The sequence below is a fragment of the Phyllobates terribilis genome, unplaced genomic scaffold (assembly GCF_046119375.1).
Source record: "Phyllobates terribilis strain yellow unplaced genomic scaffold, ASM4611937v1 Scaffold_3__8_contigs__length_932513732, whole genome shotgun sequence".
NCBI lineage: Eukaryota > Metazoa > Chordata > Amphibia > Anura > Dendrobatidae > Phyllobates > Phyllobates terribilis.
Genome location: NW_027362763.1, coordinates 769,383,275 through 769,409,209, shown reverse-complemented (window position 1 = coordinate 769,409,209; position 25,935 = coordinate 769,383,275). Strand labels below are relative to the sequence as shown.

Sequence of the window (25,935 nt, the reverse complement as noted above, 5' to 3'; positions counted from 1 at the left end):
AATTTATTCACATATTTTTTTGTAGGAATAACTGAGAAACGGCAGCCACTTAACCACTGGAAAAACTTTTTAATGTGGAATTAGCGTTTATATATTTGAACTTTAAATATATTTTTATTTTATATAAAGGTGCGTTGAATTGGATTGCTGGGATGGTAAAGGTGAAGATCAGGAGCCTATCATAACACATGGGAAGGCGATGTGTACAGATATCCTCTTTAAGGTATCATTAGTTTTGCATGTGAATCCATTTATCTACCATGTGCCATACTGTACAATTTTATTTCATGTCATTTCCGTCTATACTATTGATACATTAAGCGTTAACAATATATTCTTTATTTTATTTACTGAAGTGTACGGTATTGCTTGATTGGATCGTCTCAAGCAGTAGTCTCCTGCCTGTGGTTTTAAAAGACATGGACACCTTTGGTTGCATTTTTGCATTTGGGTTTGAGTAAAAGGTTTGGGCCCTTTGGCTTTTATAGGCTCTTTGTTTCTCTACATTTTACTGGCTACAAAATGAGTTAACAGAGAATCTGTCAGTGAGCTGGTTCTGACCGAGAGTGTTTAACTATAGTATCTGTCTTTTTCTGAGCTGCATTTTGACCACATCAGAGTAAAGCTCAACTTTGAGGTGGATATGTATTATCTGAGAGCAGCTCAGAAAAAGACAGACAAAAGAGTAACAAACGACCCGTCAGAACAAGCCGACCAATGGTTTCTTAGTTTACGCATTCTGCAGCCAGGAATAGGGCTATTGAAGGTAAATGGTACAAAATTTTTAAAGAAAGCCAGTTGCAAAATTGATTCACCAAAATACATGGATTTAGTAAAAAGTATTTTAACGCACCCACCAATAAATAAATAATTAAAAGGGATTACGGAAAAAATATTTGCAGACACTTCTTTTTGAACTTCACAATAATATGTGAAATACCAAGGAAACGGTAATGGAGATGTCAGGCCAGCTTTACTGCCAGTCTTCACTTTGCGCTTTCCTAACTGTTTCCTACATCTGTTGGCAATATAATGTCACTATGTGCAAACAATTTTCAACACGTTGATTGGGAAGGGTTAAACAGATACGAATGCAGTAAGGCAGAAATTTGCATTGCGATGCCATGTTGAATGGAGGCAAATAAATATCTGTAAATTTCCATAGGGCTGCAGGAAAAACAACTATATTATTATTAAAGAAACAGTTTACTAAGGAAACAGCTCAAGACAGATTCACCTCTGCTGCTGCTTATACCTTATACACATGTGTATGAAGCCTTAATTTGGCGCCCCTTGAAATCTGCAGGCCCATACTAGAACTATGTGTGCCTATTCTTTAATACAGGAAAAATATATATCTTTGTACCGTGTTAACCAGTAGATAGAAAAATATTAAGATTCGAGAGGCCTCAGTGGTTGATACCTTTTAATGGCTAACTGAAAAGATGGTAACTAATTGCAAGCTTTCCAGACTACTGAGGTTTCTTCATCAGGCATAGACTTCTATGCCTGATGAAGAGACCCTAGTAGTCTCAAAAGCTTAGAATTTGATACCATTTTTTGAGTATTATGGAGGCACTTGATAGGTTTGTGCTCTTAATATCAAAAAAGCTAAGAGAAAAAATGTTTCCCTGTTGCATTGTATTTGGAGGAGAATCAGTGCCATATGGAGGCATCTTAGAGGAGCACACATAGTGCTTTTGTAATATGGAACCATAGGAACTCTATGTACCTCTCCACACGGTCCGGGCACATAATATTACCATATGCATAAGACCTTATACACACCGATATATGGAGTTTGATTGATCAGGAGAAAAACACATTAAAGATGACCTGTCACTAGCCATAAATACTATATATATTTTTTTTTACCAGCTGTTCTATTAAATCTGGTATTGTTTTTGTTTTGTTCCTGCGCCTGTCTGTTCCTGAGATATGGCGCCTCTTACCTGTATACAGTTTTTTTTATCCAAATGGGCATGGTCCTCAATTCTTCTCTATGAGTGTCCTCATGAGAATTACAGAATCACACTGCCTTGACTAACAAGACTAAATCTATCTACAAGGAAGAAGGGTCCTATCTCAAGAATAGAGAGGTACAGGAATAAAAGAATAGCAACAACAGCTTCAGGAAAACAGTGGCTTTTGGAGCAAAAACACCCCCATATTTATGGCAACAGACTGGTCCTGCCAAACCGTGTACTGTAGTACTGTGATTTATTGCAATCTTTAACCCTAAAAGCAATGTTAGCAAATAAATCCAGATGTCAGATGAGTAAATACAATCCCTTGCCTCTTTTTATACCTGATATTGGACCTGCTGTTCTGATATCATTTTATTACACTTCATATGGTTTTATTGCGTCCCTGGATTTGTGCGTTAGTTATGTAACAGAAGCTGATGGCTGCCGTCCTCAGCATAATAACCCGCTACGATTATTTTGCCATTAAAGACTCATTAAAAATCCTACCTCTCTGGTCATTTTTACAGGATGTAATACAAGCCATCAAGGAGACAGCGTTTGTCACTTCGGAATATCCTGTAATCCTGTCATTTGAGAATCATTGCAGGTACTCAGCTTTATTTTTTTTTCATCGTTGGAAATATTGTGTATTTTTTTGTGAGTTTGTAAAGAGGAATATTTCATTTCCTTCTGTGCCCCGCACCCTAATCCAAAAATGTCATCTATGCTCTTTAAAGGGAAGCAAAATCTGCAGCTATATTAAGTCTACTGCATAAAAACTGATCGAACTAAAAGTGGTTTTATGCAGGTTTTATGGTGTTGCCCGTAGCATTTCGATCAGTTCCCCAAGCTTTGTGCTAAATATAATTAGAATTTCTAGGCATCATGAAGATTACTATGTTCTGACCATAAACAAGTGATGGGCAAGATGGTATAGACTCAAAAGAGACAAGACCTAATCTTACAGACCATTTCTAGCCAACATTGTTGTAAAATACCAAGATATTGCACCTTACCAATGCCCTGCTGCACCCACGCCAACACTTCCCTGGTCCCCGTTCACCAGGCTTAGAGATGATGTGTGACCACTGAGAAACATACATACAATATTCAGCTTTGATGGAAAATGAGATTTTCCCAAGGACAAGAGAGAATCATTTTGAAATAGAAGAAAAGGGCTAAAGCTTCAACTTTGAAATGTATTCTTTACTGTAAGAGCAATGCAGTCGTGTGGAATAGAACTTAATCTTTAAGGGGGTTTCCAAGAGTAATATATCTTTTACAAAATCTGACAAAGGTTTCATAGTTTTTAAGGTTGAACATAAACATTACTCCATCGCGTTCACCCAATAATGCTAAATGTTGATCCAGAGGAAGGGAAAAACCCCATGACGCAGGTGCTAATAGCCCCATATTAGGGGGAAATGTACTTCCCGACTCCACATATGGCAATTAGACTAGTTCTCTGGATCAACCTCCCATCACAGAATCTAGGACCCATAGCCTGTAATTAGGTATGAGCGGACCCGTGGAAGTTCTGGTTCTGGTATCCGACCCGAACTTTATTCCAAAGTTTGGTTCGGGTACCAGAACTGTACCCGAACTTGAACCAGAACCCAAACCCCATTGAAAACAATGAGGACCTAAAGTTTTGAGCTGGAAAATTCTCTCTCTCTCTCCCAGGGCTTCCCCTGGAACTCCGAACATTGCACTGGACTTTTGTGAGAAGTCCGTGTTCGGCGTTTAGCACCAGACACTAACTGTCCGGTACAAACACCAAACTTTTAAGTTTGTGTTCATTCATCTCTACCTGTAATATTATATTTTTCAAGAAAGGCATCCAAGCCCTCATTAAAGTTTTTTAGTGAATCAGCCATTACCCCATCATTTGTCAGAGTTCCACAGTCTCACTGCTCTTACAGTAAAGAATCTTCGTCTGTGATGATGATTAAACCTTCGTTCCACTAGATGTAAAGAATGCCCCATTGACATCATTGCAGGTTTAGGTATAAAAATGATCACAAAGGGAAAAATAACAAAGCAATCCCCTGCGATCCCTTGCCATTGCTTCCCTGGTGCCCTGACAGCCTCTATCACCTGGATCCAGGGAGGATGTGTAACATGATTTATGACCACTGAGAAGATAGAGTCTTCATAAAGCATAAGTGTCTTCTCTGAGAAAGGAAAAATTATTAACTTTGAAATTGATTCTTTACTGTAATGGCAGTCTAGTTGTGGAATATCCTATTTTTTGCCCTTTCACATCATATCTGAAAGATGCACTCTCAATTGTTTGTTTTTTTTCTAATCACTAGAGGATTAGAACGAGAGTAGCGAGAGTAGCGTTTTCCCTCTTCCCAGTGTTGAGGTCAGATTCTCCTCTTGGTTAAGAATGATTTATGGGAGAGTACAACTACTGAGTGTGATGTGAAAAGGGTTTTTTTTCAGCAAACTATGAAAATCTGTAAAAGCTTAAAGAGAATTTCCTCATACAATAAATAAAAAAGCAAATAAATTACAGATGTCTAAAAGAGTGGAAAAAATGTCCCCTCCGCGGCTCCATGTTTATTGCTGATTTACCCCATTTCCACTTTCAAATGTCACGTAAATGAAATGTGCTAAACTAACAAGAATGAGAGTCGTCATTAGCCTTCAAGTATCATCATTACCCTTCAAGTATCATTACCCTTCCCCCACTCATTCTAGAAGGTCGCACTAATTGCTTAGGTGCGATGGGAGTCACATTGAGAATCAATTGAAAGTTATTCTTTATCCATTAAATAGGGGGTAACTTACTGATCGCTGGGAGTCAGACCATGGAGATCCCCAACACCTGGATCCCGAAATTGAGGCTTTGCAGAGCCCCGTCTTGAATTGAGCAGAGGTGCACAAGTCCTCTGCTCCATTAATTGTTTGTAGCGCTCGCGGAGAAAGTAGGATTATTTTCAATTGTGGGAATTTAAAGCTGCTGTCCGACTCTTCAAAAAAGCTCCAAATATTAGGGATGGTTTGAATATAATAAAATGATGTAGACCCTCATGGATCCAGCACTATCCTCCAAAAGCACAGGAAGAGATGACATTCCGTTCTTCTAAGGCCCATTCGATTACATCATGTTCCAGTCACGTGACCACTGCTGCCAATCACAGGCCTCAGCGGTCAGGTGATAGGTGGTCTTTAAAGACCAACAAAACCACCAACGCTGGATCCACATGAATAGACATCATATTATTATGTTTGAACTATGCTTGCCGTTTTCAAACATTTATTTAGAAGCCGGACAGCGCCTTTAAAGTCTGTCAGCTATTTTAACTTGGAATCTGAGAGCTGAATGATGTAGGGGCAGAAAGCCTGATTCCAGTGATGTGTCACTTACCAGACTGCTTGGTGCAGTTTTGCTATCAAATTATTGTATAATCCCTGTAGATGTAGCACTGCTCAGAATGATGAGCTGTGTATAACTCGCCCACACCCCAGATTGGCAGCTTCCTGTGTACACTGTACATTGTCTCAGTGCTGGGGGCGGGTTACACAGATTACCTGGACTGCTGTGCACGTCGCACCTAGTCCTGCAGTGATAATCTCCTGCTGATAAAACACTGTATTAAAACTACAGCACACAGCCTAATAAGTGACACATCCCTGGAATCAGGCTCCCTGCCCCGACATTATGCTGCTCTCAGATTAAATAGCAAAAACTTGCAGATTCCCTTTAAGAAAGCAACTTCCTGTACTTAATAAAATCTATACTGAAAATGCCCTAACCACCTAGTGTAGTTTTTTTAGCTACTGATTTGTAAGCACCATGTAATATTTCTTCTATAAAACTTATATTTTAGCAAATATCAACAGTACAAGATGTCCAAATACTGTGAAGAAATATTTGGGGATCTCTTACTGAAGCAAGCCCTGGAAACACATCCGGTATGTGATTTACTGTTCACTTTTTTTGGTCGAGGCGAAAGTTGTCTTTGTTTTTTTTTTTTCTTGTACTGTCGTTCACTTCATTGTAGAACTTGCAGAGTATGAAGCTGAGAACTATCGTTCATTCCCACAGGAATATGTCACTGCATTCAACAAGCAAGGCAAAGAAAAGCATGCTCAGCACACTCATGAAGTAAAAACCTTGAGCTTTACTGCCACCTACTGACACTAAAATAATAGAAGCTATACCTAGGAGTGAGATGGCTTTGACGTGTCAGACTATGCTGATGCATGCTGCTCAATAATTCTGTATTATAAATTGTGTCATATCAGCCTTTTTTTTTACATGGGATGTTGGGTGGAATCCATAAGACTAAAGGCATGATTCAGGCTTGTATATATACAATCTTAAGACATCCAATAACCTTCCGATCTTGCCCTTAGTCTTCAAATACGGATTGTGCACAAACTACACGCTGTGACTTGTTGTTGCACAGACACGTTTTTGTGGAAATTATGAGGCTTATGTAAAACATGATGCAAATAGATCTGTTCAAGTGTCGCTAATTCTTTAATTTTATGGCAAAATATTAAAACATTTCATTCAGGTAAAGTTTTTGAATCGAAAAACGTTCATCTAATATAGTTAATATTTTAAAACTAACCCACAATTAATGCCATCCTGTAGAGAGCCAACAGATTATGCACATATTAACTATGTATACAATACAAAAGGCCATATTCATCAGTAGTTTTGCAGGCGGGATGAGGAGGAGAGTGGGTTTTATCTACCAGATCATGTTTAAAAACTTTTGAAGGTTACAAATATTTTGATTTTTAAAATCTAAATGTATGGGTTCCTGACAGCACCTGTACTGCTATACTGTCAAATGTATAACATAACGTAATATAAGAACATAGTACAAAGAAAAACGTTCCTGTTTCTAAAGAAACATTGTGTTTTTTGAGATCGTTGGCACCCACAAGTCATGTCAATTTGTTGTACCATCTGTCTTATGGAATCCATACATACAATATATCAGCTGAACCTACCTATCTTAGTAGGATCAACCGACTAATGTGTATGAGGGTCTCTTTAATCTTCCCCCAATGAGGGAAATAGAGAAGGGAAGATCGGGCATGTTGGATTTCATCATACCTGATCCTTTGGTTCTTCGGGAGATTTGCTGCTGCCAAAGGTTTCATCAGTTACCCTCTTCACATAGAAATATTTGCACACTTATCCGAGCCAGGTTTTAGCCTGTGCACAGATATGTTCTAAGCATAGAAGTCTACTGGGTCTTAAATAGTAGCTAAACTTTTTTTATGTAATTATCCTCTAGGCCCGTGTTTGTTCCCAAAATCCAGTCCTCAAGAGCCACCAACAGGTCATGTTTTCAGGATTTCCTTAGGTGATGGAATTATTGGCTGCGCAGGTACTGCAATTATCACCTTTTTTTCTTCTCTCCCAAACACTATGCTGCAATGCCCAACTCAAGCTCCTTTAGAAGCTGCTTTTAACTGCTGCTCCGCAAGATCTGTACACTGTTTTCAAATAGTCTGTGTATAGGGTCTTCCTTCTCTTCTCTCCATCGCAGTGCTTAGACAAGTCATTTCCCTTACACAGACTGTTTGAATATAGTGCATGGATCTTTGCTGAGCAGCAGCTGAAAGCAACATCTAAAGGAGCATCAACTGGGCATTGAAACAGCATTATAGTGTTTGGGAGAGAAGGAAGTAAAGTAAGGTAATGAGGTATGTTTCAAAAATGTATAACTTTATATTGCTGGAGAATAATTCTATATACAAAAAAGTTTAGTTACTCTTTAAATCTGAGCTGAGCTTTCTTTGGAACAAAACACTTTGATTATAAAAGGGGTTCTGTGTTTGGGAAGGTCCAAATAAAACAGTATGAAAAAAAGGGGTCGGAAATCAGCTCACCTTCTCAGTCCTAGGTGTGCAAGAGCAGGGAAACCGTGTGACCACACATGTGTAAACAGGAAAAATAAGGAAAATTCCAGTTCCTAAAATTCCAATACTTATTTAAAAAAATAAAAAACATGAATCCCCAGTGCAGAGCAACGCATTTCGAATGCACACAGGAGTTCTTTATCAAAGCTTTGATAAAGAACGCCTGCGTGCATTCGAAACGCGTTGTTTTTAATTTTTTGAAATAAATAATGGAATTTTAGGAGCTGGAATTTTCCTTATTTTTCCAAATAAAACAGCAGTCTCCAAGTGGATAATTTTGTGTAACATCTAGACATCACAATGAGCACCCAAACCTCTAAACAAAAATAGATGGCCAGGGCATGACTGTATCTTGTGCTTGGTGGAAGTTTCCATAGAATTTCGTAGTTGAGTCAACTACAAGATAGTTAATATGGAGGATTTGGTCATACGTTTCAGTAATCCATCAATTCCCTTTAAAACCTTTCCCAGAACACGCATGATCTCAACATCAGACAGCGGGGAACAAATCTCTGATAGGGTCCTCTGGTGGTGGCTTCTCTCCCCTAAGAACAAGTGATCAGGAATGTTGAACTGCAGTACTTCTTTCTTTTTATATCTGCCATCGGTGAAGAGTTGGGACACCCCCTTATACTTCACTTGTTGGCAGGTCCTGTGGGTCTAGGCAGAATTAATCCACTATGTATGGCAACATAGCAGTTCCGTAGGCCTGACACATGTATTATACGTTAATGTGTGCATATGATATCGATTCTTATCTTTTTTCTTATGTGGTTACACCATATTTTCTCAGCTGTCTGTCTAATCTTAGAACTCATTGTTGCTTCTATTGCATCATGTCATGTATTGCATAGCCTTGATGATTTTGGTATCTGAGCACTGACCTGGAGTTAAGTTTTTGCTGGTGCTTGGGCACATCTCCCAATGTTCTTCAATAGAAATAGTGCAAAAAAAAAAAGAAGCTCCTTAAAGGGAATCAGTCACCATGTGTTTGCTATCTCATCTGAGAGCAGAATAGTGTAGAGATAGAGACCCTGATTCCTGCGATGTGTCAATTACTGGGCTGCTTGCTATAGTTTTTTATAAAATCACAGTTTTATCAGCAACAGATTTATACTAGAGGGCTTAATAACCCTGCTGTCATGAAGTAGAACCCCCTTACCACTGATTGGCAGCTTTCTGCCTATGCACAGAGAGTGCAGAAAACTGCCAATCAGTGGCGTGGACGGGGTTATACAGAGCTCAGCATTCAGAGTGCTGCTAGATCTGCAGCCCATAAAACAGTTTTTAATCAAAATTGCAGCAAGCAGCCCATTAATTGATACATTGCTGGAATCAGGACATTGTACTGCTCTCAGATGAGGCAGCAAAACCTGCTGACAGATTCCCTTTAATGCATCTGAGATTTTCTGAACCTGTTCAGCTACACCGTTTTTGGCATGCTGACGGGTTCCCTCTTCCTAGTAGGCCTTACCTGATTATTTTCATGAGGCCTGCTGTACTTAGGAAGCCTGGACATTGGGTGGTATGCCTGGGATTAATATCACTTGCTTTATACTGGTGTTGCTGATCTTTTTTCTTACACGGTATGACTTCATTGCTTCTTCATAACCTATTATTTTTTTCCAGAAAAAAAAACTGTATCTCTATCTTTGCAAAAAGTTTTAAATCAGTCCAATCACCAAACTTTGTACTTGCTAGTCCTGCTTCAATTCATAGTCAAGTTGGTTTTAAAAGTGGACTGGGTGGGATTTATTTTTAGTCCTTTAGGCTTTACATACAGTGGCGGTCAATATGTGTGTATTTCAGTATACAGATACCTACAGTATATTAGCAAAGTAAAATTTGCCAGCCATGTGGCCTATGGATTTTTCAAGAAGGTGGCACAGGGAGAGGAGAAACATTCTAATGTGAATCATAAGCACATTCAGGCTATAGGGGGTGAAGATCTTATAGGAGAATCTGCTCTATGCCGCATTGTGTGTAGCTGTTGTAGTTGCACCCTGGCCATTGTGCCCTACAATTTATCATTTCTTTTCATTAGTATTTTTATTTTTTTGGCTTAATTTATACATGTAGGAGAATCACAGAGAGGGAGCAAAATCCAAACATCAGACACAGTGACAAGCCTTCGGTCTTTTTACAAAGCGAAAAAAGTGATTATATGATAATACAAAATTAGTAAAATATTGCACAACTGAGAACTGGAAAATACTTGATGTAAATTAATAATGAGCTAAGACCTTTGCGCTCCGGGCCTGCCTCTGCATTTTCAGTTTATTATAAAAAGTAAAAAAATACAGAGTTAAAGAACCAACCTGGGAGAAAAGAATGAAAAAAGAAGGCGAGACACGAAAAATGTTCAACAAAAAAAATAGGAAAAAAATGTAAGGGAGTGAATTAGAAGCAGGAAGGGTGTGGGGAAGGATACGGCAATGAAGGAGACTGTAACATCCCTAAGGCCGGTTTCACACGTCCGGATATTTCCGATACCGGAAAAAACGGTACCGGAGATATCCATGTGCTGCCCGTGTGCCGCATCAGGAGCAGACGGACCAGCGCCTGGGAATCAGCGCTACAGTTAGCGCTGTTCCCAAGCACGGGGTTCTGAACACTGCCCTCATCATGGTTACCTGCCGCGCACTGCGATCAGCACCAGCAGGGACAATGATGACGATAGTGGTAGTCTGCTCCTGCAGTGTCCCCACCTGTAAAAATAAGAATAAAATAATAAAGTCCATATACGCACCTCTCCTAGGTGTCCCCCTCTGTAATCCTCCGACCGCTGACACAGAGAATGAGCGGCTCCAGAGCTGTGCTCAGGAGTGGTGTCCTGTCACTCACTCCTCGCCATCAGCGGTCAGAGGATTACAGTGGGGGACAGCTAGGAGAGGTGAGTGTAAGGATTTTATTATTTTATTCTTATTTTCACACAGGGACACTGCGGGACCAGACTACCACTACCTTCATCATTGTCCCCTGCTGGTGCTGATCGCAGTGCGGGCTGGGAACCATGATGAGGGTAGTGTTCAGCACCTGGCGCTTGGGAACAGCGCGTGTGTGTTTAGCGTGAGCCACTTTTGCAGACCGTTTATCTGCAAAAAAACGGACTTGTCTCCATGTGGAGCACACGGACACACGGTCCGTGAAAACACACTGACATGTGCGCAGACTCTTAGATTTAAATGGGTGTGCGTTCGTCAGTGTCTCCAGTACGTGTGGAAATTGTCACCACTCGTACTGGAGATACTGAAATATGAAAGAGCCCTAAGCCTGAGTTCACACGTTCAGTTAAACCTGTAAATGAAAAACTTGATCCGTTTGAAACTGATGAAAAACTGATAGACTTTATATTCAATCTGTTTTATTAAACATTAATTATTGATTATTATACATTTTGCAAATCAAAAAATATATTGAATTCGAACTTGAAGAAAATATAACAATATAGAAAATGTCCACAGTTCAAATGAGATCACCTCTTTCAATATCAATTCACATTGTAATACATTGAACATCATATTGGTTATGTAATAATCACCAATAAGAGGTTCTTATGTTGAGGTAACTTTTATATTATGTCTAAATAAATCATATAAAGAGAAGAAAGAAAAAAAGAGAGAAAAGACACAGGGACAAAGGATGAGGGGGGAAGGTCCTTATGCCCATGTGGCTAATTATGAGCACAATCGCATAAATCTGTTGAAACTATTAAAACAGGGTATGAAAATCATGTGAATCCTGAAACAGAATCCATCCGCTCCACACCCTTCTGAATTTATCGTTGGTTCCATTACATTCTGCAGAAAGTTCTTCCATTCTACATAAATTCAAACTGATGCACTTTAAAACTGATCCATTCACATTGACTTCAATGATTTAACAAACAGATTCAGCTGTGATCAAGTTATTTAGCCGGACACATTTTTTTAAATGTTTTTATTGACATGCCTATATGAGATTTTATTCTACGTGAGACAAATTGCATTATTTTTCAGTGGTTTTAAGGTACATGTAAATTACCTTTTACTACTTTTTTACCACGCAAATAAAGTAAAAATTTATTTTTTTATTTCATTTTTTTTTTCCATTTTTTACTGTTCACATTGCATACTAAATAACCTGTCAAATGAATTCTCCAGGTTGTTACAGCCGTGTGGATACCTAATATGTGAAGGCTTTTTTCTTTTATTGTTCATTTATTCCCATTGTACCTAGGGCATCCATAGGAGCCCCAGTTACAGGGGAAAACAATCACTTGCTATGCTATATACAGTATATGTCATGGGCACAGCTGATCTGGGTCTGTTCGGCTATGACAGCAGAGACCTGGTGCTCATGTGAGAAGCATTGATGCTTCTGTTTACTGCGTAATACTCACAGAGTGCTATGTAGTCTTTAAAGGAGAATACAGGAGTGGTAATAAAGCGCTTTTCTCTACCCCCAGAAAGCCAAGCCTGACAGCAGGAGACCAGACCTGCTCCTGCTTGATTGCAGGAGTTTTAACCCTACACTGTAAATTTACAATACCGATGGGCTCAAGCCTCAAACAAGCTCTACACTTGGTCGTTATCTGGTTAAAAAGTGCATGTGTTAAACAAGTAAGAAAACAGATATGACCAAAAACTTTTACACATTTGTGCTTCCACCATTGGTAGCGTTCAGATTTCAGGATTTTGAACCCCTGAAGCCCCATTATATGCAACTGGAACTGACATGTATGATGGCATCATGTGGATATGCATGTAAAATATACTGATCCTGGGCTTTACAATTAGTCTGGAAGGCAGGAAAAGTTCTCCTGTCTGTAGTAATGTGCCTTTCTTAAATTTGTACAAAGATATATAGAACCACTTGTCCGTGAAACAATTTTATGGAGCCGGTCTGATGTCTGACAGGGCTAGTCCCAGATATTTCCTGACAGTTTTTGGTGAAAATTGAGCCAAAATTGTTTTGCAATTAGCTTATTAAATCTCCCCTAATATTTTAGGCTTGTGGTCAGGGCACCTTCCTTCCAAAAAGTAATGCTCCAGAATTGACAACTGTTTAACCGTGCTTCTCGACACATTGAGCAACGTACAGTAAGTTTATTAAGGTTTATACACCAATTGTTTGTATTCTTGCAAAAAAAAGTCAGTTGGTTAATGGAAAAGTGTGTAAAGTAAGTCAGGCAGTGTGATCAACATTTTTCCATCACATAAAGCTGACTACAATCTAGGATGTATCAACAGTACAACAGACACAGCCGCATTCCCACCGTATGAGGAGCTCTGCACGCCTGCATGTTTCGCACTATTGTTATTGATTTCAAGGGGCGCGGTGACCCAAGAGAGATCGGACTAATTGCATTTTTGGTGTATTTTTCTTGATCCTATTTTTCAGCTGGATCCAGGGAAATCGTTACCTTCTCCAAATGACCTGAAAAGAAAAATTCTCATCAAGAACAAGCGTTTAAAGGCTGAAGTAGAAAAAAGTATGTGCTCATATATCCTTCCATGATTTTTTCCCTGGCTACCAAAAACACTATTCGATGCTAATTGTTTGGTTACATTGGTACATAACTCTACAAAACCAATGTAGATCACTGGTATAAATAGAAGTGACAATAGTGAATTATTTTCTGTGGAAAAATGCAAAAGCCACATTAAAGCGCAGCTCCGGCTTGGCTTAAAATTAAGCAAATTCCATTAGGCTGAGAATAATTCCCTAATGTATTGTCAATAGTCAGATCACAAATCATAGTGCCGGACAGCTCCTGGGAAACCCGATGTCTTGCGGTTGTTCTTAGCTCCCATCAGATTGTATCTGTGATTCTGCTAACGACTGTATAATATAGATATTGCACATAATGCACTTCCCTAATATATTATGTTATGCATGTAACCATAAGCGAAGTGTATTGCACATTTAGAAAATAAATTAAAAGCAATAATAATTTTCATGATAATTGTTGCACTATTATAAAATAAACAGAATATACCATACAATGAAGATTTGTTTAAGTAAATAAAAATAAAATAATTAAATAATTTAAATAAATTAAAATCCTATACAACCTAACATACCTTTTACCTGTTGTTTATTCTTGGTTCACCCATCTTGCTATATGTGTCTAATGCTTTACTGCACTTATTTATATTTTTTATCTGTTTTTCAATATTTATTTATTTTTTATCTGAATATATTCATGCCCCTCATTCTGATCTGTTAGATTGTACCATATAATTAATGGAACATTAAATGGGTATTCCCATCTCCAGGATCCTATCCCAATATGTAGTAGGTGTAATAATATTAGCAAATACCTTCAATTAGAAATGTAGTATAGTTCTCCTGATATGTCGCTTACCTTATGTGCAAGCCGTTGCAGTAGCTTATGCATCCATGGTTACGACCACTAGCAACTAAATAACTGTCACTATATGAGTGGTCGTAACCATGGATACCTAAGCTACTGCAATGCACTGCACATCAGGTAAGTGACATATCAGGAGAACTATACTACATTTCTAATTGAAGGTATTTGCTAATATTATTACACCTACTACATATTGGGATAGGATCTTGGAGATGGGAATACATCTTTAACTTCAAGCATAAAAAGTAAAGTTTGAACTAACCCAAAACTGAAAAAAATGTTTTGTATTCTGTTACCCTCTACATTGTATTACAGTCACCTAAGTGTACGATGCAGATGCAATAATTTTAATATTTTTAGTATTTCTTTTACTACATGGCCATATACAATTGTGATCTTTGTCAACAGAACAACTGGAGGCTTTAAAAAGTGTGATGGAGGCCGGGGAGACAGTGGCTCCTGCTAGTATCCTTGAAGATGACATTGAGGAAGAAACTGAAAATGGTATTTATACCTCAATACATTGTGTAAAAGTGTTTTTTTCTGTGCAGTGTTTTTTTTTTTACACTTACATTTTTTGAGTCATCTACGTGCCCCTTTATTCTGGCGAATAGTGTTCTACAACGCTCTGATGTTAAATAATTTTGGCCCAATTCTCTGTAGGTGACAGGAAGCTGAAATGGTTAATTCCCTGTTACAAAGATTGCTATGCTGAACACTGGGAGTCAGCTTAGGTGTTTTGCAACAGTACCTGAAAGCAGGAAGCTTCCTTTCTGTATTCGGGCCATTGTAATGGAAAGTTGACATGGCTGGATGAAGTCATGGGCTTTCTAAAGTCTGATGGAAAGGAGAAACATGATCTGTACCTTCCCATCAATCCTATTTGTACTGATCCCTGATAATTAGGATCTAATGGCCAACAGCAGCAGGCATTAGATCTTTATTATTTGTGATCGGCACACACAGAAATGATCGGATTGCACAGATCATGCTATCCCAGCTTCTTCCAGACAGAGAAAATTAAAAAAAAATAGTAATAAATAAAAATAATAAAATAGTAAAGTGAAAAGATAAAGAATAGAAAAAATAAAGCTAAATAAAAAAATAAATAAGGTTACCGCTTCTGGTGTGTCAAGGACAGGACCAATTGGATCCAGTTGAATGAAGCACGTTAGGTGGACTGCGCTGCTGGAGTAAAACGATTCTTCAACATTGATGATGATAACAAGGTCTTTTATTCACATGTTTCAACACCATACCGGCATCTTTATCAAGTACAACAAAAACACAAAACAATTGACAGTACCAGAAAGCAAAGACCATCAGTGACTAGATAAGTGTTGTAAGGAGACCTGCGGGAGATTAGGGAGGATGAGTATAACTTTTATTATTTGAAAATTGTAAAAAAAACTATTATTATTCCATGGAACATTCCTTTAAGTAACGTCTTTGTTCTTCTATGTCAGCCGATCAGGAGGAGGAAGCCCACCCTGAATACAAGTTTGGAAGTGAGCTCTCAGCTGACGACCTGAGTCAAAAAGAGGCTGTGGCAAACAGCGCAAAAAAGGTAATATTCTGTTTGTTTTTTTTAATAGTTGTTTTCTTTTTTTATGCCACGTGCACATGTTCAGTATTTGGTCAGTATTTTACATCAGTATGTGTAAGCCAAAACCAGGAGTGGGTGATAAATACAGAAGTGGTGACGTGTTTCTATTACACTTTTCCTCTGATTTCCTGGTTTTGGCTTACAAATACTGAGGTAAAAAACTGACCAAATACTGATAGTGTGAACGTGGCCTTGCAGGGCAGTCATAGAGGTAAAACATGGTTATTACTGGATGACCCATGGGATTATAAAGGCTAGACATTAAGTCTAACCATAACTTAATTAAAATAATACACACAAACCAAGTGTTGGGAAAACAGGCCACAATGTTTTATTAGGAGTTTTAATCAACAATTAATAAATAAACCATAATACTCAATAATAAATAATCAATTCTGTAAACAGCGGCTCAGTCCTTAAAGGGTTTTTCCCATAAATAAAAGTTATTTTTAATCAATAGATCTTAGAATAATAATAAGTTCCACAATTGAATGTATTTAAGTAAAATCTCCCTTTCCTGAGATAATCTTATAAATGTGCCCCTGCTGTGTACTATGTAATGGCTGTGTCTGACCATACAGGGACATGGTCAGATCATACCACAGCTCCAGGGCAGGGGAGGAAGCAAAAGAGTATACAGGCATTACAGCAGGCGATTGCAGCTGATTCTTTCAAGTAAAACATTGTTTAAAAACAGGCAGGGAAATGTTTTACTTCACAAAAAGAATCAGCTGTGATCCCCTGCTGTAATGTCTGTATACTCTTTTGCATCCTCCCCTGCCCAGGAGCTGTGGTATGATCAGACCATGTCCCTGTATGGTCAGACACAGCCATTACATAGTACACAGCAGGGGCACATTTATAAGATTATCTCAGCACAGGAACATTTTATTTAAACACATCCAATTGTAGAAATTATTATTATTCCAAGATCTATTGAATAAAATGAACTTTCGTGGGAAAATCCCTTTAATTGACTCGAGCCGCACCACAAATATTTAAATACAACCAAACCACCCAGCGCTGGGTGTAACCTCCCTCTAATAAAACAAGCGACAATTAAAATATAACAAAATTAAGAAATTTTGGGGGTGGGGTGGGTGGGCCGGGAATCTTTAAACTTCAGGTTAGTAATGCTCCATCACTGGCCATCAGGAGGGGTTAAATATCAAAGTCCTTTGCCTCCTTCAGCTGATCCACCAATCCTGGGATTCATAGGTTCTGGCTGGAAAAGATTCTCCAGGTGCTCCTTATCTGCCCAGGAACCAAGATACCAGCCAAAACTCAGCAGTGTTAACCCTTGAAGGAACTCAGAAACACAGACAGTATTAGTCACACTGATCTTAACCCTTTATATACACCATAAGCCTTATAATACCATGTGCACCCTTAGTTTATTACACGGGGTCTAACAATCTAAGACCAGTACTGCCATGGCTTTATGGCAAATCTGGAGAATACTTTTAGTTCCCCTCTTCCACACAGTAGAATTTAGTGCTGGAACCCCTTCTGAGGTTTTCCTGCTCTTGCAATAAACTGAAGCCACCCTTTCACTTGATATGGCTGTCCGTCATCGCCCTGTACATTACAGCCGGAGCCTCACTGTGCAAGGAAAAACATTGAACAGAATGCAACCTTTTACCGGCGCTGCTGCCGCTTCATTCTCGGGATGCAGAATGATCAGTTGCACAATAATTAAGTTTTATTTACATAAATTCAGAAGCCCCTTTAATTTAAAGAGACCCTGTCACTATGGCTGACCTATTACTATGAGTATTATATCCTAATGGGCAGCATGGTGGCTCAGTGGTTAGCACTGCAGCCTTGCAGTGCTGGGGTCCTGTGTTCAAATCCCACCAAAGACAACACCTGCAAGGAGTTTGTATGTTCTCCCCGTGTTTGCGTGGGTTTCCTCACACACTCCAAAGACATACTGATAGGGAATCTAGATTGTGAGCCCCAATGGGGATAGTGATGATAATGTATGTAAAGTGCTGTGGAATTAATGGCACAATATAAGTGAGTAAAATAAATAATGGAGGCATACTAGTTGGTATAATTGCACCCATCAAACAGTATCTAAAACAAAAGATCTGATTTTATGGCAATGCAGAGTGGATCCTATGATCCTTTTCTCCCAGTAAACAGCTCAGTATAGGATTGTTCTACTGACTGGCCTATGAGGGATCTTGTTCAGCGTGACTTCCAGTCTTCTTGTTTGGCATTTTAATGCTACATTCCTGCAATGAGTATTCAGCCATGGCCCCACTATCAGTATTTGGTCAGTATTTGGTCAGTCTTTTTTCTCAGGAGTGGGAGCTAAAACCAGGAGTGGAACAATCAGAGAAAAGGTATAATAGAAACAAGTCACCAATTCTGCATTTGCTTCCCACTCCTGAGAAAAAATACTGACCGAATACTGACCAAATACTGATAGTGGGGCCATGGCCTAATAGTGATTATGGCATCTAGATGGTTAACAGAGTGTGGGGGCTCCTCTTTAACCTCATCAGCACCCTGAGATCATAACTGTGTGGTCTTGATGGCTGCCATGGCAATTCATGGCCTTACAGTCTGCCGGCTATAGCGGCCTATTCAGAAGTTAGCAACATTTAGGTGGTAAAAATAACACTTTCCTTTCCTGTCATGCCACTTTGCGTTAATTCCTGAAAAGCACCTGAAGAGTTAATAAACTACCTGACTGAAGTTTTGGTTTATGGTGAGGATGCTGTTTTTAAAATAGTATCACTTCTGGGGTTTTTCCAACTTATAAGCCCCCAAAGTCATTTCAAACTGAATAGGTCCCTAAAAAATAAGTTTGTAAATTTTCTTGAAAAAATGAAAAATTGCTGTTACAATGTTAAAGCTTCTAACATCCTAACAAAATAAAAGAACATTTTACAAATGGTGCTGATGTAAAGCCGACATGAGGGAAATGTTATTTAAGTATTGTGTGGTATGACTATCCGGATTAAAGGGATAATCATTCAGAGTTTGAATTTTTACAATTTTTTGTCAAATTTTTAATATTTTTATATACAAGCGCAAACCTCCTAAAACATTATCTTAAAATATAATGTGTCACGAAAAAACAATCTCAGAATCACTGTGATATGTTGAAACGTTCCAGAGTTATTTCAACATAAAGTGACACTGGTCAGATTTGGAAAATTTAGCCTGGTCACTAAGACCACGTTCACACGTTCAGTATTTGGTGAGTTTTTCACATCAGTATTTGTAAGACAAAACCAGGAGTGGGTGATAAATGCAGAACTGGTGACGTGTTTCTATTATACTTTTCCTCTGATTGTCCCACTCCTGGTTTTGGCTTACAAATAGTGAGGTAAAAAAACTGACCAAATACTGAACGTGTGAACATGGTCAATGGGGCTAATTTTTATTTCATAAATCGATTGTGCTACTTTATTATACATCTTATCAGAAAAATCGTAATTCTATTTGTGTTTCTTTTTTTTAGGTCGTTGAAGATCCTGAACAAGAAAACAATAACAAAAAGGTGGGAATAAAGCAACTCTGTGGTTCTCTCCTTTTTCTTTCAGGAATCCTATACACCTATAAACCTCAAATGAAAATGGCTAATTGTGACCGCAGTGATCGATCGTCAGCTGGTTCGGTGAAATGAACGACAATTCATGGGATTATAAATGCTATCTTATACTATATAAATAAATGACTAAATAAAAACTAGACACCATGAGATTGTGTAAACAGGCCGCTGTGCTTTATTAAGGGGTTAAAAAATACTCAATATATAATCAAATAGTAAGAACAATTTGACTTAGTCCTTATTTGACTCGAGCCATAGAAATATCTTATGACAACTGACCTAACACCACCCAGCAAAAGCTGCGTGTGAATCCCCTCTAATAAAGCAGCGCCAGGATAACAAAAATTATAAGTCCAAGCCTTAGGGAGGGTGGGACAGGGGTCTTCAAGCTGACAGGTAAAGGAACTCAGGGAGACAAGCATTAGTTGGAGGCATAAACATATAAAATCATACCAGAAACACTCATTATAATCCCATGAGCCCCCTTAGTTTAAGATATGGGGGCTAACATTTTGACAAACAAACATTCCTCATCACTCAAAACCAGCCGGACATATTGGATTTTTACAGGTTCATGATCGACATTGGCTGATAAATTCCAGTATTGGCTGCTGTACTCTGTGATGTGCCCATTTTCAACTAATGTTTATGGATATGAGACTCTAGGCCACATTCACATGTTGAGTATTTGGTCAGTATTTTACATCAGTATTTGTAAGCTAAAACCAGGAGTGGAACAATCAGAGGAAAAGTATAATAGAAACACGTCACCACTTCTGGATTTATCACCCACTCCTGGTTTTGGCTTACACATACTGATGTAAAATACTGACCAAAGATTGAATGTGTGAACGTGGCCTAAAGACTTTCTTTTAATTTAATCTAAGGCACTTAAACATTTAATAAGAGACTTTCCAGAAGTGGACAACCCCTTTAAACTGTTCCAGTATTGTCATAAGTGCATTGTTGCCATCCAAATCCAGGTGTATTTCTACAGACACAGGTAGTTGCAGCTTTTGAAGCCCGTTCAGATGTAAAGGTGTCCCTGTGATAAAGCTGGGCTTTGCTCAGAGTATAAAGATAAGGATTTTACAAGATTGGGCTTTTATACGTTGCAGGTGTTGAAGGTGTGAATATGGGTCTTGTATGTAGCAGGAGTGATGATGGTGTACACCCCATGTCATTTTAGGGCGCAACAACTGCAGATGATGAACAAGCATGGATGGCGAATTATAAGTACGTAGGCGCCACAACCAACATACATCCGTTTTTATCCACAATGATCAACTATGCGCAGCCAGTAAAATTTCAAAGTTTCAAGGTGGCGGAAGGTAAGACACAAGCCGTATCCTATACTGTATGTCTTTATATATGAAATGTTTCCATGCAGCGACGCTCAGGTTCAGCGAGCGCTTTTTTAAAACCATGTCATCGAAAATATCCCTTATTCTTCCTCAATTAGAGGACCAGAATAAAAAATGGAGCAGCCCTGTAACCTGTGGGTGAATAATGCTGGTCAAGAGTTGCAGGCAGTTTCTGCATTATAAAGGGCATATTTGTCATACCGCCATGTGGCCAATGCCGCCAGGGGCAGGGTGACAGCTGTAGTGCACAGTCGTCGCCCCACTCCAATGACAGACATCAGGGGCAGGGTGACAGCTGTAGTGTGCAGTCCTCGCACCACTCCAATGACAGACATCAGGGGCAGGGTGACAGCTGTAGTGCACTGTCCTCGCTCCACTACAATAACAGACATCAGGGGCAGGGTGACAGCTGTAGTGCGCAGTCCTCGCTCCACTCCAATGACAGACATCAGGGGCAGAGTGACAGCAGTAGTTCACAGTCCTCGCTCCACTCCAATGACAGACATCAGGGGCAGGGTGACAGCTGTAGTTCACAGTCCTCGCTCCACTCCAATGACAGACATCAGGGGCAGGGTGACAGCTGTAGTGCACTGTCCTCGCTCCACTACAATAACAGACATCAGGGGCAGGGTGACAGCTGTAGTGCACTGTCCTCGCTCCACTACAATAACATCAGGGGCAGGGTGACAGCTGTAGTGCACTGTCCTCGCTCCACTACAATAACAGACATCAGGGGCATTGTGACAGCTGTAGTGCACTGTCCTCGCTCCACTACAATAACAGACATCAGGGGCAGGTGGACAGCTGTAGTGCACTGTCCTCGCTCCACTATAATAACAGACATCTGGGGCAGGTGGACAGCTGTAGTGCACGGTCCTCGCTCCACTACAATAACAGACATCAGGGGCAGGTGGACAGCTGTAGTGCACTGTCCTCGCTCCACTATAATAACAGACATCTGGGGCAGGTGGACAGCTGTAGTGCACTGTCCTCGCTCCACTATAATAACAGACATCTGGGGCAGGTGGACAGCTGTAGTGCACTGTCCTCGCTCCACTATAATAACAGACATCTGGGGCAGGTGGACAGCTGTAGTGCATTGTCCTCGCTCCACTACAATGACAGACATCAGGGGCATTGTGACAGCTGTAGTGCACAGTCCTTGCTCTACTCCAGTGACAGTCATCAGGGGCAGGTGGACAGCTGTAGTATGCAGTCCTTGCTCCAGTCTGGTGACAGACATCAGGGGCAGGGTCACAGCTGTAGTGCACAGTCCTCACTCCTCTCCAATGACAGACATTAGGAACAGGGTGACAGCTATAGTACACAGTCCTCACTCCTCCACTGCAGGGGAACTCGTAAAATAAGTGAGGTTCTTCAAAAGACTGATTAGTCTCGCTAATTTTTTCTTTATTAGGGAGTGAGCCTAATTATTTGTATAATATATGTACTACAACTGCACTTAGCAAAGTGAACACCAGATGGCGATATTGATGCAATTTTTCAGGAACGGCGCGTATTTTCTTTTATTTAAAGCATTTATTCATCTTGCAGAAATTCATTTAAGGTTTTATTATAAATTTATTAATACATCTCTATTTTTCTAGCTCCATTTGTGTCTTAACTAATAATCATTTGTGTTATTCATGTCATATGTGTCCTTTGCCCTTCTGATGTAGTGTAAAATGAGTGCACCTTTTCCATAGTGCATAGACCCATTATCCCCCTGATAAAGCCACGGCTAAGGCGAAACCTGTCAGGGAGGCTTTTACATATATAATCTTTAAAAGAACGGAAAGGAGAGCCCTGCAATAATTAACTGCATGCTAAACTATTGCAGGTGAGTATTGCAGCTTACCAGCCATTTTACCAGGGCTCCGAGTCAGCCGCTATTAACGACTAAGTAATTAATATCGTCCTTATAATGACACCAGGATATAATGGTGCACCATGGAAAAACTGCACTCATTGTACACTGTATTAGTGGAGCAAACGACACATATGACATGAATAACACATGTATAATAATTAAGACACATGGATGGAGCTACAAAGTTTCGGTAGTTTACAGACCCAATGGTCCACTAAAGGACCACAAGACTGTCAATATTTCCTGCTGTTATGGCATACTTAGGTATATGCTGTGCGTCATTCATACGGAAGCTAAGATACAAGAGCATAGAAATATGACAGTACATTAAATTAAAAGAAATAATTGTAAATCCCTTAATGGAGGAAACTAAATGAATAAAAAAGGGATGTTGGGAGGAAAAAAACTGTAAAAAAAAGAAAAAGTTCTAAAGTAATGACTACCAGAATAAATGAAGAAAAATGAAAAAAAAAGTTCTCACGAGTTCCCAGTCCTCTAAGGGGTACTTAAATAGGGTTGTCCGTCCTTAATAAAAACTTTACCCTAGGCATGGATGGCTTTAAAGTAAGCAACTGAGGAACAATCACCTGTTGCCTCCCTGAGGATCTGAGTGGTCTATTCTGGCATCGGAAGCCATGATGTCAGCGTTCTGTCACATGATCACTCACACCTGTGATTTGCTGCATTAATCAGGTGACTAGAATGAGGCATCATCAGAGACACATCAGATGGCACACCATTCTAATCACCTGACCGCTGTAGCCAATCACAGGCCTGGGTGGTCATGTGATGGAAGAACAGTGACATCATGGCACTGGAGCAGCCTGTACTGGATCCGGAGGGGGGGACAGTAGATAAATATTCCCTTGTTTTGTTATTTTAAAACAATCAATAGATAGAATAAAATTTTAATTCAAGGCCGACAACTTGTTTAAACCCCCCATAAAGAGAGAGGAACATTTATTAATGCATTTATGGCTGAAACTGGAGTAAAAACGTGCAAACTTTAGTGCATGCCATTTGTATTCCATAATTTGCAACTTTTTACGTTTTTCCAGAAAAGGGACAGAGCTTATCAGAAGGGGTTTGAGCCACACAGCCTGACATCTTTACATTAACTTATGCCAGAAGGTCACCCAAACAATAGTTCAAATATACAACAGCCTATGGATGACATGGATTTATGTTTCTATCCTCATCACTGCATGCAATGGGCCTAATTTAGTAAGACACATGTACCTTAGCCCAATCTTACACCAGTGTGCACTTTATTAAGAATGGTATAATGTACACTGGTCTTAATAAATTATTTAAAAGATTATTATTATTATTATTAATAAATCTCTCCCAGAATGTGCACATTTTTATGCTTGCATTTAGTCATTCATCCACTAGAGGGAGCTTTATAACAGTGAAACAGCGAGAGCGGATGGCTGATGACTGTTCAGGCTAAATTGTGCCGCTAGTTTCGAATGTAATAATAATGGAAGAAATAAAGGCAAGCTATATAAAAAAGAGATACATCCTGATTAAAAAACGTTTCTTATAGTTTTGAATATAATTTTACAATGTGAGACACACAATGCTGCACTGTTGCTGTCATTTCACCATTATTTCTGAACACTGATTTACCGCAGTTGGAAATAAGAGTTTATTGTATGTCAACACTGGTAGCAATAGATGGTTTCTCATATTTTAGTAAATTATAATCTATTATATGATAAAAATAAATATATAATGCAGAAGACATAAGAGGTTGGTCCAAAAATCATAAAAGTTAGCTGGGACCACCAATCCTGATTACTGGCTGGTAGCACAATGCACCGTACCGGAGCCAACATCTGGTTACATTTACTATCAATGTGATGTATGTTGAATAAGGGACTCACATATCACATTGTGAGGGCTTTACCTTTCCTTCAAGTGCTATTGTTATGGAAATTATACCCTTTGATTCACCGTGTGATTGCTCCCTTTATGTAACCCATATTGGTATGTAGAGACGTGAATGCCAATAACAGATAATAGCGGAGAATAACCTTATTACAAATTATTTTCTCTTCCTTCTTTAGAACGGAACATTCATTTCAACATGTCGTCCTTCAATGAATCAGTGGGGTTGGGGTATTTGAAGACCCATGCTATTGAGTTTGTAAAGTATCCTTACTGTTTCTTTGTAAAACCCAGAGCCCCACCGGCGTAGCATTTATCATCTGTTCAGTGCATAGGTAATATATTTTAGGACAGAACAAACCTTTGAAATCTCCACCTGTGAAAAAAAAATCTATGTAAATAAATTCTGGTGATATGCCGGTATGTGAGATATGTAGGAATCAGGGTAAGAACAAGAAGGTTGAAAGGTGTTGGGCTAAGGATATGTTTGACGTGCAATATTTATTCATTCATTCATTTTCAGACGCCTGATATGAAGTTTACAGCCTGATACGTTTCAGATTTTTTTTCTCTTGTGGAGTGTCTCTCCCGGTAATATAGGCTGGATGTGAGGTCTGTGTATATCCAGGGTGCTGCTGTTTTCACTTGTGTTAATGTATCTGCTGAGCTCCAATACTTCACTAATTTCCTTTCTATGAGCTTTTCTACTTGTATATAGCCTGTATTCTGTGTCCTGTGTCATACTTTCTTCCCTCTCCACTGCACTTGTGTGTACAATCCGCCCCAGCTGCTTCTTCTACCTGTCATGGTAGGTTCACACGAGCGTGTCAAAAATCGGACAGTTTCATCGAGAAAAGTGCGACATTTTTTTTCTCACTTATCACCCGTATGGAATCTGTTTTATTTTTTTTACAGCACCATTTATTAATCATTTACAAGAACATTTACAGTTATTTATGTTACAGGATTACAATGTATCCGTTAAAATCGAATGCTAGGCTGTGGCTCCATATGGAATCGGATTTTTTCTCGCTCCCATAGACTTGAATGGCCGAGTCTTATCAGATTTACAGAAGATACTATTGCACGCTGCGATTTTTTTTCACTCGTAGATTCAGTCAGTGAAAAAAATTGCTCATCTGCACTGCCCATTGAATAACATTGGTCCTTTTTTTCACGGACAACACTCGGGAGTGAAAATGCGGTCATGTGAACGAGCCCATACACTGAAAAAAGAGGGGATGGGGAGCAGAGAGGTGTCAGAATCAGGGGCTCTGAGGACTGGTAACATTATTGCAAAGCACTTAGTTAGATACATGTCTTACAAAATTATAGAGGATTTTAAATGAAGTTTAGAATGGTGTAATATTAAGGATGGAGAATGTTTATATCAAGCAGAATTAATGTAAAAAAA

The 25,935-nt window shown here is 39.2% G+C and overlaps 1 protein-coding gene across 5 annotated transcripts in view; it reads left to right on the top strand.

Annotated features, from left to right (window-relative positions):
- PLCB4 (phospholipase C beta 4) overlaps nucleotides 1-25,935 on the top strand; it is a 352,882-nt gene that overhangs the window by 269,747 nt on the left and 57,200 nt on the right. For 3 of the 5 annotated variants that reach the window (XM_073672246.1, XM_073672244.1, XM_073672245.1), the window contains exons 15-24: nucleotides 130-223; nucleotides 2,495-2,574; nucleotides 5,807-5,891; nucleotides 6,025-6,084; nucleotides 13,245-13,335; nucleotides 14,629-14,724; nucleotides 15,687-15,787; nucleotides 19,305-19,343; nucleotides 20,584-20,725; nucleotides 24,701-24,785. In XM_073672246.1, coding sequence (XP_073528347.1) covers nucleotides 130-223; nucleotides 2,495-2,574; nucleotides 5,807-5,891; nucleotides 6,025-6,084; nucleotides 13,245-13,335; nucleotides 14,629-14,724; nucleotides 15,687-15,787; nucleotides 19,305-19,343; nucleotides 20,584-20,725; nucleotides 24,701-24,785 — 873 coding nt within the window. The remainder of the gene's footprint in view (nucleotides 1-129; nucleotides 224-2,494; nucleotides 2,575-5,806; nucleotides 5,892-6,024; nucleotides 6,085-13,244; nucleotides 13,336-14,628; nucleotides 14,725-15,686; nucleotides 15,788-19,304; nucleotides 19,344-20,583; nucleotides 20,726-24,700; nucleotides 24,786-25,935) is intronic. The other 2 variants (XM_073672249.1, XM_073672248.1) reach the window with 1 other exon arrangement.